This window comes from Triplophysa dalaica, chromosome 12 (assembly GCF_015846415.1).
Source record: "Triplophysa dalaica isolate WHDGS20190420 chromosome 12, ASM1584641v1, whole genome shotgun sequence".
Taxonomy (NCBI): domain Eukaryota; kingdom Metazoa; phylum Chordata; class Actinopteri; order Cypriniformes; family Nemacheilidae; genus Triplophysa; species Triplophysa dalaica.
In genome coordinates, this window is record NC_079553.1 from 9,427,372 (window position 1) to 9,447,436 (window position 20,065).

Consider the following 20,065-nt stretch of genomic DNA (forward strand, 5'->3'; position numbering starts at 1 on the left):
TCTTTTATGTATAAAATTCGTGCAATACAGTGTTAGAGTTTATCACACATTAAGATAAACCTTTTTTTTCTAAATATATCTATTCTCCACTACATACTATAACTGACCACATAAATGCTGTCTGTGTGTAGTTTTTCATATTTTTGATGAATTAAAAAAGACTCCCACAGTAGATTGTGTGGTTTGATGCCCATTTTGCACTCTGTAACGTAATGTCCCATGTTGACCTTGTTGGCTTTGATCATGGAATAAAGGTTAAAGGTTAGCAGAATGTTCACTTATATAGTCTCTTGTTCAGAGAAGCATAAATGTCAAAGGGAGTCAAGTGCAGCACAGTGAAAGTTTTTTTTTTTAGAGGGGAGCTTTGCCTTTGGGACGCTGTCATGATCACATGACACAATGGAGGGAAAACACAAACGACACAGGGCATGCCCCAACATACGAGTGTAGCCCATTCAGAGCTCAAGGAAGACAGTGTCCTCATACGTATTTAAAAAGTCCCTCCCACCCGTTCTGCCCTTCCCGATACATAAAGACCCCCAACCTAGCTATACTCTTTTGATTTTAAAGAAAGTATCTATTTTCCAAATACAGTTTTGCTTAATATACATTTGCATTTCAAAATTTTCTCTCATCAACCATGAACCTGTCATTTTACGATCGTTCGAATTGCCCTTTAGGTATCCCGACCCCTTTTTAAAAGCACAGTTTTGGAAAGAAGTCTTTTCTAAATCTCACCACTTTATACAAATAAATCCTCTCTCCCACTTTGTCCAAGTGTGGAACTGTGTTAATGCCCCAAAACAAAGATTTATAATTCAACTAGTGCTACTTCTACTGCTAGCAATGCTTATAACAAAAATATGACGGTCGGTTTATACAAAACTCTTTTACATTTTAACACTTCGTTGGTTCAGTCCATGAATTACGCTGATCTGTTTGTTGAGCTGGAAGACAGATATTACACACTAAATTGCATGTTATCAAAGGGTAGAAAATAAAACTTTCTTTAAAATAAATAAAAGGCTTCTCACAAAGTTAGTTATAATAATAATAATATTAATAATCTCATTCTCACATACATATTGAATACACTCATGTTTCCGCAGTGCTCAGTATAACGTTTAGGAATCACAGTCAAAATGTTTGAAAATCAAAATCAAAATCTACTTTCTAGTTTTAAACTAGAACCATCCAAAACTTTAAATCTAGCTGTTATTAAACCTAGTCATAATAACAACAACACTTCACCATCTTGAAATTTCACATTATTAATTAAAATAATAAACATCACAGTATCCCATGATTTTTGTTTCTTTAAGTTAAAACAGCATGTTCTGAAACAGTAATGAAAACAACATGAGTGTTGTTGTTATTACAAACTGTTTATCTTTCTTTTATTCCCAACTTTTCTCAAAGTGAAATATTTATCAATACTGACTACAGGAAATCCCTTGTTTGCATTTCCTTTAGTCATCTACCAGTCTTTCCATCTACGTTATTTCTTGCTTTTGCATTTTATGAATATCCCCTAGCTCCATTCTCCAACCTGTCTAAACTGGTGTAGTTTTTCTGTTTAGCGTGTTGGAGTTACTCTCTCGGTCACCTTTCCCTAACCTATCCAGCGTGCCCATCCCTGGAGGCTGAGAGGAAGGGACGGAGTTGCTGAGCGGAGCATTGGAGTTGGAGGAATTCTGGACGGCTGAAGGATTGTGGGATTTGAGCGAAGGTAGCGTCCCGCTCAACATCATGCTACCTCCGCCCCCTACGCTCTCTTTGGGGAAGCAATTATGCAGTTGGTATAGTGTGGCACGGTCCACCGTGCCATACAGTGGAGGAGCGCCCAGCCCTCCCAAACCCCCCAGTTTGGGGTCTCGGGAGAGGGTGTAAAGGGAAATATCGCCCCCTGGCAGAGCAGAGCGGGAGTGGGGATTGGGAAGGGTGGAAACAGAAATGGGCCCCTGGGAGAGTAAAGCAGAGGGGGGCATTCCGAAGTTCTTGCTCCCAGGAGGGCCACCCACGGGGGATGGGTCTCGGGAGCGGGAGGGGTCAGTGGATCGAGAGCTGGAACGCGATCTGCGGCGGAAGCGATAGCTCGGGAGCCGTAGCATGGCATTAGTGGTGCTCTTGAAGATATCTGTGCGAGAGCGACAGCGAAGCTCTTTGTTCTTTTCGATGTAGATGTTCACCGCCAGCACGCCCACCATCTCAGCCAGAATAAAAGAAAGCCCACCAAAGTAGAAAGACCAGCCGTATGAGTACTGCCATTTCTTATCCTCATCTTTCTTTGGAGAAATGTCACCCAGTGCCGCAGAAATGTAGACTATCACGCCAATGATGTTACTAAGGCCTAAAATTAAGAGAACATAAATCGAGATGTATTAAATAAACTTATACCCAAAAAACTGAATAATTATAATTTTATGCATTTACAGTCCAATCTAAGGTCTGACATCATAAAATGAATTCAAGCAACAGAACTTCAACACATAAATAAGTTTTACATTCGAGACGATATTCTAACCAAAAATGAAAATTCTGTCATTAATTACTCCCCCAAAACTGTTTCAAATCTGTATAAATTAAGTTTTTTTGATGAAAAAAGATGCTTGGAAATATTTATATTTCTGGGACATCATTGACTACCATCGTGAATATTTTTTAAAAGGTAGTCAATGGTGCCCTAGATCTGTTTGCTTTCCTACATTCTTAAATTATCTGTTTTTAACGGAACAAAAAATTATGCCATAACTTTTCCTAAAATGGTCAATAATCCCAGAAATTAAACTACTCACATTCTTCGAAATATCTTTCTATGTGTTCATCAGAACAAAGAAATGTATACAGGTTTGGAAAAACTTGATGGTGAGTAAATGATGACAGAATTTTCATTTAGTATTCCTTTAACAACAACCTAATTGGGACATTTGTCAAATTTATTTTGAATCTGACATATTTCTATATTATTTTACACTTGTAACATGCAACAGATACGATATAACCATCTCCCACCAACAAACACAGTTTTTACCTGCCGCTACAAACAAAATCCCAGCTCCCAGCACAATGTTCCTTTTGCTCTTGTAGAAACGACTGGCTGCGATACAGACCCCTCCCATCAGCAGCAGGATAGCGCTAAGAATGGGAAAGATGTTGGAGGCCCGGACCACTCCTGCAGAGAGCGAGTGAAAGAGAGAAAGCAGGAAGGCAAAAAATAGTGGCGTTGGGAAACAGATGGGAGGGTGAGAGACAGAGAGCAATACAAGCGTGAGACTTGATAAATGCAGAGTAGTTCATTCTATTCAGGTTTTTAGCACTTTACATTTATATCTCTCGATATTAACAGGCTATCTTTTCTCTGCTTTATAAAAAGGAACTAAGCCAAAATGAGCCATCTGGGTGATTAAATCACTCTGAGGATGTGTTAAGACGCTCTAAAGGATCAATGCTCCCATGATAGTCCAGCATTCCTTCTGGGACATGAATGGCATCCAAATATCAACAAAAAGGCTGAACTGTTTGCATGAATGCATTTACGTACGTATATATATGACATGCATGAAGGCATGAGCCGTTAGACTGCAGCTACAATAAGTAGACAGCATTTTTTATCATGATAATTGGTCTTGTTGTAATAAAGTAAAATATCTTACGCAAAACGTATTCTGCTCCATCATGATCAAAGTCAGCATCTTCTGGGAAGTGGTTTATCTGGGAACACACGCCACGCTTTACCCCTAGAGACACAAAGACAATCCTTTTATAATCCATTTATATTTACTGTATAAAACTTAAGTGCAGCATTATTTTTTTAAACACATATTGATGTAAATTCATTTACAAAGGAAAAAAGGATGACTTCAAAGTTTAAAAATACCACAAGAGTTCAGAGAAACCATTAATGGTCTAATCCCCAATCTCATTTTTTTCAATTAGCGAGGGAACTCATATTTAGATTTCAGCTCCTGATACCAGTCTAATTCTTTTCATTCATCCTGAAAAAATGCGGAGACAGCGAAACAGAAATGCAAAAAACACACACAAACATACACACACATGCACCACAGAAATCAGATAGCCCTGGAGTCATTCAGGCAGTGAATATCTACCCGCTCCAGTGCTGCACGGGGGCCTACTGCAGACAGACAGACTGACGCACTATGATGACATCAGGAAGCACTATGATGACAGCATGACTGCTGTTGACTGATGGAGTGGGAGTGTGATGGATTGATGACACACAGATGAAGGGAGAGGTGGACAGGTGTGTGTAGGGGGGCAGCAGTTTCTGTCTTTTTATATTCCTCCTCTCATGGTCATTAGTCTGTAAGAAAGAGATGAGGCACAAAAGGGAAAAGTGTGAGTGTAACTCTGCTGGAGAAAAATCGAATCTGTCATTATTAACGCACCCTTGTGCCATTTTAAACTAGTACGACTTTTCAGTGGGACACAAATGGAAAATTTTGAAGAATTGTATTGATTAATTCAACTATAATGAATAAGGACCGAGGCATTCAACAGAATGTAAATGCGGCAAAAAGTATGATAAAATGTATTAGGGATGCCAAAAAATTTTGGTCGCAAATTTTTTTTGGACAAAAATGCCATTATCGGTTTCGGGCCAGAAACACAAGACGAAAATGTCACCACTCCCCTACCATTCTTGCCCATCGCTTAGATTTCACTTTGTCCGAAGGGTAGAGTTGTCATCACACGTCTACCCTTCAAAGACCAAGCATGTATAGAAAATACATGTCTGATGGTGAGTTTCCATTGGTGTGGAGGGAGTACATCGGGCAAGACCAACATATTGGGTTTTAATTTAGGCCCAGAATTTTTATTCTGGTGCATCACTAAAAATTGTAAGTAAAAAATCTCATGTACTGTAGATCATTTAGCAAGATGTAAACGGGTAGCTTACAAATGTGTCCTATGGTGTGGCAGCAAAGATAAAAAAATCAACAATGAAGATATCTCTCTTATGCATTCTTTATCAGAAATATAAATACTATAAAATAATATATTAATAATTAATAATATGTTTGCTGTGACAACATAGGACACATTATATGGTTTATTTGTAAACTATCCAAACAACACTCAAAAAAAATACTCGATTCAACGGTTTAACATGATTCAATTATGGACAGTGGTTCCACATGTTTGAGTCACGTTTTCTCAACATGAAATGAACATTTAGAAGAACAAATCACCATTATTGTGATCAGTGTTTGCTTTAGTTGGGCTCTTGACTCTTGAGTTTTAAAGGTTTCTTTAGCTGTCCATGTGTGTTGAGGCACATCTGTTGTGACAAAGAGAATTACAATTACTATCCGGTTCTTTAAAGTAATTTTGACTGTGTTCTGTTATTAATATGTGAACGCAGAGTTATGATACAGTTTGAAGAGATGAAAGCAATGTTATGGACAATTAACAGCATAAAAGATTTTCACAAAACTGTTACATTTCTCAATCAGTTAGACATGAAGAATCGGTGTACGAATCTCAACAATGGTGACAATCAACAAAAGAAAGCTTCTTCCTGCAATGCATGCTGGGTAACATCATAGAACAAAACTCTGTCATGACTCCCAGCATGCATTGCAGTTGATCTGTTTATCTGAATTAGTTTGATGATTGTCAACATTGTTGAGGTTTGTGTGATGAGTGTTGATGTTTCAACGTGCCGATAAAACTTAAGTTATTTTGCCTTAGAAATGCAGCATTTTTTTGACCAGAACACATCAATCAATCATTGGGTTCAAATCCCTAACTATGAATTTAATGCTGCTTCATTTTTTTATAACACATAAAAAAATTCAAACAACTATAATTGTCCTGTTGTGACAGTTCACTTTCGTAATGCATTACATATGCTTTCATTGAACACATTCACAAGCAGTGAAAGTGCAATGGGGGAGCTGACTTAACCATGTCAAGCATCAAAGCAAACACTGATCACAATAATGGTTTGATGAAATTTCATTTTTTCAACATGAATTGCGGGTGCAAAAGTTATTTTGATTCAAGCCAATAATCATTTTAAACATTGATTTAACGGTTGCTTGCTATCAGGGTAGTAGAGTTTAGTATTCTGTTTTGTTGGCATTTTAAATAGGTTTTGTGTCGTCTGTTTAGGAGTTGTGCAGAAGAGTATCTTGTTGGGTTTACTTGATTCAGTCATGTTCACTTAACATGTTAATTTCATGTTGAGTTTTCATGTTTTACTCATGTTCTCTCTATATGTTAATTTATTGTTAAGTTTAATTAATTCATTATTGTTTTCTCTACATGTTAATTTCATGTTGAGTTTACTTGATTCATTAATGTTCTCTTTACATGTTAATTTCATGTTTAGAAAACATGACTCAAACATGTGGAACCACTGTCCATGATTGGATCATATTAAACCAAAGAGCTTTTTTTTTAGTGCAGGTTTGAGCTAGAAACCTATACAATTGTGTTAAATAAAAGTGAACAGCATCAAAAAATGGACCAGGGTTGTTTTCTTAAACAAGAAATATTATAAATAATTATATATAATTATAAATTAAAATATAGGAAATAATACATACATTTCTGCTTATTAAGAAATATACCTATTTGGTTCCAATTCATGGAAATGATTTAATATGTTACATTATTTTTTTCTAGTATTTTTGTTTCAAAGGTGTTTACAAGTAGTCTATACAGATTTTCAGTGGCGTAACTGTGTTTTGAAAAGTGGTGGGGACAGAGATGACTAAAACATTACTTTAATCAATTGTTTCTCTGATATCTTGTTGGAAAATTTAACATTTATATTTATAATCTAGTGGGCCATTTAGCTTTTCGACTCCAGCTCTCAGTTTCCCAAAACCGTAATTTGGGGAAGGTCATTTGGCTGTTGTTGTCCATTATATTTTAAGTTTATTCATATGACTAAAAATGTCACTTGTTCATTGGTTTACGTGTTTTTGTGCTTGAACACTGGATGCACAAGCAAGTGCCGTGACATACAGTTGTGTTCAAAATTATTCAACCCCCACTGAAATTGATTGTTTTGGTCGGTTTGACATTGATTATGATCATTCAGTCATCCTGCTTACAATTAAATCAAAGAGGCATGTGTAGGTCAGACAAATATAACATAACATTTATAATGAAATAACCACAAATGTCTTTTCTGAGCTCACATCATTATCAGTTTTATTCAACCCCCAAGTGACATTCAATCTTAGTACTTAGTACAACATCCTTTTACAGTTATAACAGCTTTTAAACGTGAAGCATAGCTTGACACAAGTGTCTTGCAGCGATCTACGGGTATCTTCGCCCATTCATCATGGGCAAAAGCCTCCAGTTCAGTCACATTCTTAGGCTTGCGCACTGCAACTGCTTTCTTTAAGTCCCACCAGAGGTTCTCAATCGGATTTAAGTCTGGTGACTGCGATGGCCACTTCAAAATGTTCCAGCCTTTAATCTGCAACCATGCTCTAGTGGACTTGGAGGTATGCTTGGGATCATTGTCCTGTTGAAAGGTCCAACGTCTTCCAAGCCTCAGGTTTGTGACGGACTGCATCACATTGTCATCCAATATCTCCTGGTACTGAAGAGAATTCATGGTACCTTGCACACGCTGAAGCTTCCCAGTACCTGCAGAAGCAAAACAGCCCCAAAGCATGATTGACCCCCGCCATGCTTCACAGTAGGCAAGGTGTTCTTTTCTTCATAGGCCTCCTCCAAACATAGCGTTGATCCATGGGCCCAAACAGTTCTAATTTTGTTTCATCAGTCCACAGAACACTATCCCCAAACTTCTGTGGTTTGTCCATATGACTTTTGGCATACTGCAGTCGACTCTTCTTATTCTTTGGGGACAGCAAGGGGGTGCGCCTGGGAGTTCTGGCATGGAGGCCTTCATTACGCAGGGTACGCCGTATTGTCTGAGTAGAAACTTCAGTACCCACATCTGACAAATCTTTTCTCAGTTCCTCAGCAGTCACACGGGGACTTTTCTCCACTCTACGCTTCAGGTAGCGCACAGCAGTCGAAGTCAGCATCTTCTTTCTGCCACGATCAGGTAGCGTTTCAACAGTGCCCTTTGCCTTGAATTTGCGAATGATGCTTCCTATGGTGTCTCTTGGTATGTTTAACATCTTTGCAATCTTCTTATAGCCATTGCCCTTCCTGTGAAGAGTAATCACCTGTTCTCTTGTCTTCCTGGACCATTCTCTTGACCTCACCATGTTTGTAACCACACCAGTAAATGTCTAGAAGGAGCTGAGTATCACAGTCATTTTAAAGCTGCCTAATTGGTGCTTATTAGGCTTTATTGCTGCTCCCTGATATCCACAGGTGTTTTCAATACCTGATTGAAAACACTTCATTGAACCTCTGTTCTTCAGAGTAGTAGTCTTTAAGGGGTTGAATAATTATGTCAATGAAGAATTCACAAAAGAAACATTTACTACTGTATTACAAAACTAATTGATGTCATTTTAGTTGCATATGGTTCTTTAAGAAGTCCTTGTAGGATTTCATTCTGAATACAATTACAAATGTACACTAAATTCCCTAAAACCATTTACAGCATTGGGGGTTGAATAATTTTGAACACAACTGTATATGTTGCACGCATTTCATACTGGCCGCATTTCTGGAGTCGCGCCTCTATGTCTTCCGCAAATAACTTATGAGTGTGAGCAACGGGAGATGGTTAGAAAGGTTAGAAATCCTGAGTTTTCCAAAAGTTTTATATATAAATGGCGACTAAACAATACACACCTTTCGCAAGCATTTCTTAATTTCTTCCAAAAAGTGATGGGTACATCTCCCACCTGTCCAAAAATTACGCCTATGCAGATTTTCCATTGTGAAACAGAAAAATGAGACCAGAACTCTGTACTGGATACTTTGTTTCTGTTACACTAAATGGTATGTCTAAAACAACATTCTTTCTAAAAAAAAAATCTGTTTTTTAAAAACATGGTTGGGTAAAATATGGCCATTGTTTTGAATTAATCTAGAAAATATCCATCTTTGACACAAAAATTCATTAAAACAGCCCAGCATTGTTGACTGAAACAAGCAACCATAGGTTAATTCAAACCACGGGTTAAAAATGTGAAACCATTTTAAGGATGAATAAATAATGACAGAATTTCTTGTTGCGGGTGAAGATACCGCAAAATCTGACCTCTTCCCTGCCATCGAACACAACATCAGTCACTGAACTGGAAATGACTCCCACACAAAGCATTGATCTACTATGGAATGATAACCATGACCCTGATTCCCATGCCTTTGCTTTCTCTCTCTCTTACAACTGAGCCACATACACATGACAGTAACTCATTAATTTCCAGCTCTGAGTAGTATAAGCCTCTGCTATTGATTCTCTATGTGTAATAGCAGTTCTGAGTCCAGATGAAATGATGTCTAGAATGAAGTTCGGGCATTGTAACAATCAGTGCATGTATCATCACACACCCAGCAGACTTCTATATTTGGACAGCTTTGACATTTATTATGCAGATCCAAAATGGCTGCTGTTTCCACTTCACCTGCTCTTAACTGTTTTTCTACTAAGCATTCATCTTGGTTTTAATCCCCAGGGAAAGCAAGGATGTCTTGACCTCTAAAGTGTTCCATGCGTGCGGTAACACTGCGGCTACCAAAGAAAGAGTGGAGAGTGAAAAACAAAGAGGAAAGACAGAGAGAAGAGAGGGAACGAGAGAAGTCACGCTGCTGTGGTGATTGGGGTGCCGGGCTTATCTTTAATTGAATGCTTTGTTATCAGACAGCTTAGCCATAAGGCTAAATTAGTGAAGCACAATGGCTGGCTTTGGGCTGAGTGGAGACTGCATTACATGGGGATGAGAGGGAACATGAGGAGCCAAAACAGCCTGTAACACTGGGACCACTGCATTGACCTCTCTGTACAATCAGCTCAGCCTTTTAATTACAGGCATTTTATGCCACTCTCTTACGTTAAAAACTATTTTAGAAGAACATCTCCAAGGTTGAGAATGCTTATATACAGTGTATTATGATTTTGCGTGCATTAATTATACTTACATAAAGCGATTTAGCTTGAAACACTTTTAAAACCACTTCATTTTGACAAACATACTTTTAGAGACACTTGATCATGAAAATTAGCGAGTAATATGCGTTATGTAAAGTCTGTGAGATCCTATTAATTTAAGTGAATATAACGGATATTATGATAAGATTATTTTGTAACTGGATTAGTTATCATGCATGCAAAATTAGCTTTAGTTGCATAATTTTCGATATTAGAACTAAATATAATGTCCTGTGTGTTTTATTTATTCATTTTTAAACCATGCTTACAGAATACTTGATCCTGATTGGCCAGTTGCAATGTGTTATTCCCAAAAAAACAACCGTTCAAAACTAATGTCAAAGTCAATTTAGACTTTCAGAATACATCATTTATATGCAGAGGCCTTCATATTTGGGTAGCAAGGAAAAACATGAATAAAAACACCTTCCAAGGCAATTCCAAGGTATTTGGACTGTCACTGTTACTATTGTTTTTGTTATTTTAATGCTGTATTGTAGAAAATTGCAATGTGTGATATTATTATTATTAGCATTTCCTTTAACTGAAGAGGTCACGCTGTGGTGTATTGATCTTCTATTGGTTACACATTTTCACGTGATACAAAATCTCAGGTCAGAGTTCCCAAACCTGCCCTTTGAAACGCAGCTAAATGTAATTTTTTTGCATATCCTTATGAATGGAAGTCAATAGTACGAAAAGTCAAGTCAAATTTTAATTACTTAATGACTTTTATGAAATTATACTACAAATGATTAAACCAAATTTTGTTCATCTCCTTTTGTCTCCACGCAAGGTTAGTATTTTTAAAAATAAGATAAGAAAATAATTTTAAAAAGTTTAATTTACTTCCTCCTGATTACCCTGTTGGGGTTTACTCTATGATAACAACCGACTGACAGTACATTATCCATCACGTATGAAGGTTCATTATGAACCTTCACTGTATAATATAGGTCTACTCCAGTAGAAACAAATGTGACCCACCATTACCTACGTTTCTTAAAATTTAACTAAGAAGCAAAATGATTTTCCCAAATAATGAAACTGAAACACAGTATTTAAGAAGATGGGGGCTGACCCTCCAGACAACAGATCCTCCATAGGCCAGAGTGCGTCAGGGCACCGGGGTCTTTCTTATCCTTATTATGGGGATCTTCTTGTGTGTTATTGGCGGTGCTGTTGCAGATGAGTGCCCGCGAGTAGAGCCAATAGTCAGTTCCGATAGCCACCGTCATCAGGCCGAAGGATGCAAAAGCACCCACGATGGTGAGAAGGATCTGAATGCCCTTCTCACACACCATGCCTACGGAAGAGAGAGGTAATAAAATGAAAAACTTCACCAATCATGCAAGGCCTGATCACCACATACCGTTACCTGAGCGAGAACAATAAAATTCAAATTTTCATCTAACCTGACGGCGAGTTTCTGTCCTTCGACTCAATTTTGAAATCTTTCTTTTCCTCGTCAGATGAGAATGCGCTGTCCCTTCAATCCGGGCAGCATCCATCGACTGTCCTCACGCACGCCTCTTCTCCTTCTTGCACTCGTTTATGCTTCCTCTTTCTCTACTGCTCTCACAGATCAGCTGCACTGGCGAATCTTGTGATGGCCTCTGTGATGCCTCTTGTGTGTAAATAATCTTAGTTGCTTTTAGTGCTGGTCATTGTTGATCAAGAACCTAGAGAGAACAAAGAGAGAGAGAGATGGATTAGATTATGCCGCAATAAAAGTGTTTGAGGGAAGTTTGGCAAGGAATAACTCTAAAGAACTTGGAGGGAGAGGGGAAAAGGCAGGTCTACACTGTTGCCATAGTAACAGTGAATTGCAAAAGCTTTAGTGTTGAGAGATGGGGGTGCTTTCAATCTCCTTTCCCTTAGGATGAGATAAAGGAGTATCTGACAAACATGCAATTCAGCAACATTTCATGAACCGGATCACTGCATGTGTCCATAGAGACATCCTGACTGAGCAGGATGAAAAGAAATGTTACCTCATATTACTTCATCTTTTGCGTCATTATACCTATACACACAGCGAAAAGCTTAAATTCAGAGGACAGTCACACAGTACGCATAATTTAGCAAACATAATTTAGGAAGCATAATGCAGTGCTGCCATGGCTTTAAATAATTTATATTGCAATATGGCACAATCATCAAAATGGGTTAAACCCTGTTTGCAGTACAGACTTATACTGCTCAGGCGTTGTTAGAAATAAATTCATTTTCATTTGTGTCAGCGACACATTTGTAAAGATTCAACTGCATCTATCAGTCTATGTCTCTCTCTCTCTTTCTTTCTCTCTCTCTCTCTCTCTCTCTCTCTGTGAACAGAACAAAGCATGGTCTAATATCGTCAAATAATATAACAAATAAACACAAATAAAATACAGTACCTCCCACATCCATTCTCTGTTCACAATGATAATTAAAGCTGCAATCTGTAGATTTTGTAATGTGTAGATTTTCCAGGTTATTTACATATTTTTAATTGTTTAAAAACAACTGACATTTCCTGCAAAATCTGAGCCGGGCACTCAAATGCTAAATCATTATTATAAGCTTACTGTTGAAAATCAGGTTAAGGTAAGGCGACAGTACTGTAGAGGTTCATTCAGGGGAAGAACACATAAGTGAGTGAGAGAGATGGAATCCACTCATTTCAGTCACAGCTGGGAATAAACCATCACGTGACTTTCACCTGTGCAAACTGGACTCAAGTCTCCATTCCTACAGCACCTAGCATCTTATGTCGCAAAATCACACAGATCACAAACACATTTTGCCATGCAGTGTCTGATTCTCAGTGACGAAATACTTTCAAGTAGTTATTAGCTACTAAAAATGTAAATGCAAACTGCATTGAGACTACAGTACTATAGACGTAGTAAACATAAACATACTAAGAGTGATACCTCACCCAACTCACCCTCTTGTAATTTTAAACCTTTATGACTTTCTTTCTTCCACAGAGCACAAAGAAGATCTTTTAAAAGAAAGTTGGTAATTGAACAGCACTGGCCCCCATTCACTTCAACTGTATGGACCCACAACCAATGTAAGTTAAAGGGGTCCAGTTGACAGCATTCTTCAAAATGTTATGTAGAAGAAAGAAAGCCATTCAGGTTTGAAATGATAAAGGGTGAATAATTGATGACAGAATTTTTTATTTTTGGGTGAACTATCCCTTTAACTTCCGGTACACATACACAAATACAGTAGATTATTTTCAGACGTTAGCTAGAAAGTTAAAATCATGTCTAGCCAGTGTTTTGAGTTACCAGTAGAAGAACCGTTACTTGGTTTTATCTTATGCTGAATGTCGTACTTTACATTTCCACAACATAATATCATCAATCTCCTCTATTACTATTCTCCCATCCCAAAACCAAAGTCATTTTTAGGAATGCACTTGACTTCCCACTGAAAACTATAGAGAGCTGAACTTGGGTGTCAAATCCATCTCTCTGAAGGCCACAGATACATTAACTGAGGTTGTATAATCACAGTTGTTAACTCCTTTTTACAGTAACCTTTTACTGTATGTCTAATAAAGCTCATACTGTATGTAATCGCAGTGGTAGACTCCAAATTATGATCCAAATTAAAGCCAGTCAAGGAATACATTCTTCGTTGTTCCCAAGTAATCACCCCCATGACCTTGCCATGCACCTTGCTGTATCAGTTGAGCTGCAGTAAGACAAGGCTTATCTTTGAGTGCCGGAAACGTCCAAGATCACTTGCATTTCATTATCAGTACCGCAAACATAACACCTCACAACACAGCAGATACAGCAGATCTTTCACAGTCTGCTCTCTTCTTACTGTATGTTAGTGATGACATATGGCGGACCACAAAAATATGTAATATTTGCATGTGATTTATTTAGTCACACCAGATATCAGATATTTGTTCCTGTGAGGCTGTCACATAATCAGCCACAAAGGCACTTCCATTCATAATTTCTCAATTATTGCCGTCGTGTGCTTTCCGGTTGGAGAATTGATTTGCGAGGCTCGAGGCTGTGTGTTGGGAGGGGGGATAATGACACAAAACTCATTTCCTCCAGATCATTACTTACTCAACATACATTTGACATGTCAAGGTGTATACACCGAGTAACCGTTCAAAATTATAGACAATTAATATACTATTCAAACTAATTATGTCAGAGCTGTGAAGGGCGAATCCATAATTATGGGAAACATGTCCGATTATTATAACTCGTGAATCAAAATAATTAGCTCATAAGTCTCAGCAGCAATTGCCAATTTTAACCTCTTTTACGCTGCTCATAAGAGAACGACAGAAACAGATGAAAGACAGAGAGAAGGCAAACGCGGGAAAGCACACACAGTATAAATGCAGTGCCAGAAATCAAACAAAAGGGAACGCACTGAAGTCTGAAATGCCACTGTGGATCACCGTGCAGGGAAACAGTGGTTTTAATGATTCGCTTTGAAAAGTGCACAGCATTATAGATCAAATGACTGCAATGAAACCACTAGCTCCATCTTTAGGTTTGGATAAATTGAGGGCTGCAGCATCGTCCTCATGGTGAGGGTGTGAGAATGCACGGTGCTGAGAGATGACATTACTAATGATGGATTAGAGTATAACACCTGAGCTTTCCCGCATTCACACAACCTCCCCAACCTCTCTCTCAGTCTCCCTCTCAAGCCATCCTCTTCACATTCCCACTCACCTCTTGTTGACTTTAGTCATATTTAACACTTTCTTTATGCCGCTCTCCAGTTCTGGACACTATATCCCGACCACTTTCACAAAATTCAGTGTGCTGCCCTCTTACATTACCAATTTAAATACATTTAAAATAAAAATGTTGGTGTTTACTTTGGTATGTTCCGGGTAAAGATCATAGAGTTGATTCTAGTCAGGGTCACTGTAAATTAAAAGCATCCGCCAAATGCATAAAAATGTAAATGTAGGTTCCCATCGCAAAATTGGATTATCGCATTAAATATTTGCGAATTGGCACCGTTTCCATTCAACTAGTCAACCGTTACTTAAACTGGCACTAAATAGGAAAACACTGAATATAATAATTTTCACGTATAATAATTACATACACAAGCAGACAAAACACAAATGCGGGCTTTGTGGATGCCTTCTGTTTTGGAAACACAGTCGAGACAGTTCTGTTTCCAGAAATAATTTGACAACTTTGCTCAGCCCTTTACAAATGACCATAACAACATTTCTAATGCTATGTAACAAGATCAGTACTCATTTTAGTCATCTTATGCCATCTCATAGTGCATTTACATGACTTTGTGGAGGATTTTTTTCGGCAAATGAGTTTCCATCTCCCAAGTTGCATTTACCCTTTTTCGCAAAAAAGAAAATCCCCCCATGCTTTTTGCAAATTAACATTTTTTTTCCATCACTCGATTCTGATGCGAAAGTTCAAAAAGCACATAAAACTAGGGTGATAGGAACCCGGCTATTAAAAGCTATATAGTGAACTTGGTATCTTAAACTGAACTCAACATTTCTAAACTTAACATTTCTTCTACGCACAACCTGACTAGTCCAATGATTGTTTCATCCCCAAAATGTTGCAAGCATTATCAGATAGGCCTATGACCAAAAATGTTGCTGTTACTCCCAGACATCCCAAAGTCAGCCAATCTCTTCAGAGCTATCTAGATCAAGAAAGTCCTTTCAGTTTCAGTCCAATATCAGGCTGGTCATCTGAAGTTAGAGTAAAGTTATGCTGACAGCTGCGTACTATAAACAGACCTCTCATATGAATTGAGCGGTTTTAACTTAAATTCATTTCAGATCATGTTTCCTCACTGAAAATTGCTGAAGGTACAGTCATCTTACATTCGACTGAAATGTGTTTATAACTAATTAGTCATTTAGCTGACACATGTTTCCAAAACGGCTTACAGTATAGTTATTAAACAGACGGTCCCTCTGGAGCAACCGGGGCTTAGTGCCCAGCCCAAAAAAAAGCCTTTTCTGCTCATTGAATATGAGTGAAGTGCTTAAAAATAAAACCCAACTATTCATAAAGATAAAAATCTGAAAAAGTCCTCAATATGTTAGATTGGGAACATCTATTGTAACTTACCAACTATTACACCTTTAGTCACACAACTGCGTAAAAGGAAAGTCCTTGAAATAGTTTTCTGATGAACCTGCATATGTGTCAACTGTAAAGAACAATAATCCACTTGCAGTTATATTGCTGAATCAGTGTGGGAAGCTCAGAGAAAGAAAGTGAGTGAGTATTCATTTAGTTTGCTTAACCTGGATGTCCGTGTCTCCTCCCACAAGCAATCAAGACTCTCTAAACAAGCAGCTTTACCTTGTTTCTTAATTCCTTTTGAGATCCAGAAATGTATGAACAGACTGAATCAGTCAACTTTCACTTGCAGTTGATTTTATACTGTAGGTTCTTGATGAGTTCATGTGAGAAGCTAACAAACGATCACAATCTGTCTTCTGCACTCGCTCAGCCACATGCCTGTATTTAAGGTAGAAGATTGTCATTCTTTGAAAGTTTTAGTCCCAGTAGGGACCAAGCTAATGGAAAGTTAATTATCAGAGTTCTAAGGACAATCCAGAAGAGAAAATTCACAGCGGGTGTATAAGCTGTGTGTGAAGGTGTAAACTGTTCAATACACACCTTCATTGAGTGTGTGTGTGTGTGTGTGTGTGTATATGTATACTCACGCAATTCCCACAACTGGTTGCTTTTACCCAAACTAAAATTAAATTTGACAGTTCTGAGATGAAAGCAACATGTAAATGTATTAATCTCCCACATATTTTATGAAAAGCTTTAAAAGCCTCTTCGGGATTGGTTAATAAGAAACTTTACTAAATAGATTCATTATCAAAGAATTGTTCAAATTATTAAAGAATGGGTGCACTGCACATAACAGAACATAATCATGAGCTCCATTTGACTGCAAACAATGATAGTCATGTTTCTGTGTTAGTAATATATAAAAAAAAACACTTCTCTGATATTTAGCACACATTTCTGTATTGAATAAAAGGACTATTGGCATCTACTGCAAGCAGCAGACATCGGTCATCTGTGCCAGAAATGTTTTAAAATTAGTACTATTGCATCATTGCACTCTGGTACAACAAATCATACTGCAAGCAGATGTCGCTTGACTCATATATGACTGTACAAAAGCAATGTAACCATAGCAAACAGGACCTTAAGAGCAATGACCAGAAACTGCACATATGCTCCTGAACAAACTTCCAGTTCGAAAAAGTGAACTGTATAAACCTTGTAACATTGATGTATTTTGCACTGAGGAAAAAACAAAGCAAAACATAACAGCACTTTTATTAGAGTCGTGAGAATACAGCTTGGCAGACAGCATTGATCTAAAAGCATGGGGGGTCAGTTCACTCTACTTTGTCTACTGCAGTATGACTGTTTAAAAGCTGTACTGATCTGCTGGGAAAGAACGGGTGTAACTGGAAAAGTGTCACGACTAATACAACGTGCGCTTCATGGGTTAACCGTTGTACTTCCAAACCAATCCATATGTCAACCTCATTTCATGATTTATCAGCTTCTGAACCAGCTATGGAGCTTCTTCTTCCTCAGTGATAACATCTGTCATTTGCATTCTGTTTAAAGCATGATAGTCATCATTTTTACAGTTTACTCAAATTATACAGAGTGAAGATCATCTCAGTCAGGGGCCACTCTTCAATAATTACAAAAAGCTGTCGGCTGAGCTTTTTCTCCAGCTGAAATGCTTTCAGTGTGTGATATGGGAAATGGTGTTGGTACAGCAATGCTGACACAGGACCCTTTAGAGTATTACATAATTTTGGTCCCAGGAGACATCTGCTTAAACACAATCCTCAAAGGAGAGACATACAACCTGAGTCCTGACCAGCTGCTTTCTTCTATTAAAACACCGCTTTCATGTAAATGATGTCAATGATGTTTAAAATGGGCTTGTTACAAGCACTTTATGCTGCTGGAATTCTGAATGAAAGCCAGACACTCTCATCACCTGCTTGTGCTGTATAATTTCACACAGATAATTGTCAAATTATTTACAATTATTTTGTACGGGACACACATTTTGATAACAGTCAACTAAACTCGCAGACAAGCTGAGCAATCTGGATGAAATATTCCTTGTCTTGTGTTGTTCTGTCATAGCTGACAGGTGCATCGAATCGGATCCATGATGTAAGCCTTTATCAGTCACAGACACGTGCGTGCGTCGTTTCCTTTGCAAATTGCCTAATGCAGGCATAGGGGCGCTTGACAGCAAGAAAGGTCACATGATGTGACTGAAAAGCATGGATCAAACAGCCGGACTGTGAAAGGCCCGTGCTCGTGATCAAATCAGATAAATGGACAGGAGGAAGTGTGGGAGTTGACAGGGGGAGGCTGGGTGCTGATGCGAGCCGCAGTGCATTCATTAGAGCAGCCCTCCACCGAGACCGAAAATGGACGCCCGGAGAGCGCGGCTCTTTGCAAAACCCCTTCATTTTCGCCCCAGAAAGCAAAACGGAGAAGATATGTCCAACGAATGGGAAAAGGGAGACTTAAGTATATCAATGGTTCGGCGGTTCTTGTCGCCGAGCTCCAGATAAGGAGAGTTATGCTTGCACATGCATAATGAATTCGAGGATGCGCTTTTAAACGCAGGATACAATATATCATTTATTACACATTTCCCATTTGGTTTGATTTAACAAACATTTTCAGAGACGTCCTAATGCAGCCGAAAAGCTTCAAAAAATCGACAGCTGAGCTTGCAAGCTTGCATCGATTTTATTCCGCTCATTATATTCCACATGGACGCACACATGCAGACGGAAAACAATCAAACACAGCAGAAAATATATCCGCCACACACATGGATTAGCCTAGGCTATAATAAATACATATATATAAAAAAATCTTACCAGTTTAGTTAGTCTCATATTTGCAGACCGTCGCACTCCCAAAGAAGAACAGAGAAATAATTGCGTATAAAGAGAACGAGACTATAAACGAGTTACAAAAAAACACAGGCAAAAATGTGCTCGGCTCAGTAACCGACGCTTTTAAGGGTCGTCAAACAGTACAAAAACAAGTTACAAACGTGAATCGCTATTAAGATAGATAGTATAGAGGATATATTCAACGCGCACACGTCCCCACGTCACTCGAGCACGGATTTGTGTACAGCGCGTGTAGCCAATGCGTGTGCGCGACTGCGTCTCCCCCGCCCGCGCCTCAACCCTTCGCTGCCTCTGTCTATCCCTTCCCTTACCCCCTGAGTAAGTATGTGTGTTTTTGAGAAAAGGGAGAGAGATAGAAAGTCGTAAGCAACTTGTCGCATACCAAATCCTGACAGACAAGAGGAAATATTCGCGCCGTAATGTTTTTTAAATAGACGGCCATCACACACAAACACGAGCTCGTGGGACAGAGCCATAACGCGCGCAGTCGAGCGTGTTTAGAAACGGTCGTCGCGCTTTCTTATCGCAGGAGACACTGGCATCTTGGTGATGATGTTAATACCGCACTGCTAATGAAACGCAATGTTATCCAGCCTGAGAAAGAGCACTGGAGTTCCGCAGAGGGAGAGAGACGGAGGGAGGAGGAGGGAGTTGAAAAATGGCAGGTTGAATGCGACAGATGCCTCACAATTGGCTTGGAGCGGGCAAGGGTCTATTTCATATGCACTCTTTCGTTTTAAAGCTAACTAACGTGTTTGTGTTTGCAGCACTCGGATAAAATAATGTGAGGTCGAGTACATAGTGTTTTTTTAGGTAAATATGTGTAAATATGAATTAGGATACTGTACAGATTTCAACCCAGGGAGGCATGTTTTTTCGGCCTGTCATAATTTTCGTGCTAGAGATGATGTCCAGCGCTCACGTGCGCGCAGCTTGATGTGTACAAAATGTGTTTTTCATTAAACAAACTGTCAAGTGACCAACCTCAGACACACTAGAACAGTGAACTACTTCAAAGGATT

General features: G+C 38.6%; 1 protein-coding gene across 1 annotated transcript; it reads right to left on the reverse strand.

Moving 5' to 3' along the window:
• On the reverse strand, positions 1 to 19,636 carry cacng8b (calcium channel, voltage-dependent, gamma subunit 8b). Its single transcript, XM_056763406.1, has 6 exons — positions 19,005 to 19,636; positions 11,485 to 11,751; positions 11,151 to 11,375; positions 3,654 to 3,737; positions 3,032 to 3,172; positions 1 to 2,350 (listed from the first exon to the last, which is right to left on the reverse strand). The coding sequence occupies exons 3-6, from the start codon at positions 11,371 to 11,373 to the stop codon at positions 1,554 to 1,556; spliced, it is 1,245 nt and encodes a 414-aa protein (XP_056619384.1). The 5' UTR covers positions 11,374 to 11,375; positions 11,485 to 11,751; positions 19,005 to 19,636; the 3' UTR covers positions 1 to 1,553.
• Positions 19,637 to 20,065: the final 429 nt, after the last annotated feature.

What these genes read in the sequence shown, in the direction of transcription:
- cacng8b (XM_056763406.1), bottom strand. Translation starts at nt 11,373, where the DNA reads ATGGTGTGTGAGAAGGGCATTCAGATCCTTCTCACCATCGTGGGTGCT. An exon ending in TGGAGCAGAATACGTTTTGC is followed by an intron (nt 3,173 to 3,653) that starts GTAAGATATTTT and finishes CGCTCTCTGCAG; the next exon opens with GAGTGGTCCGGGCCTCCAAC. An exon ending in GATTTTGTTTGTAGCGGCAG is followed by an intron (nt 2,351 to 3,031) that starts GTAAAAACTGTG and finishes TCTTAATTTTAG; the next exon opens with GCCTTAGTAACATCATTGGC.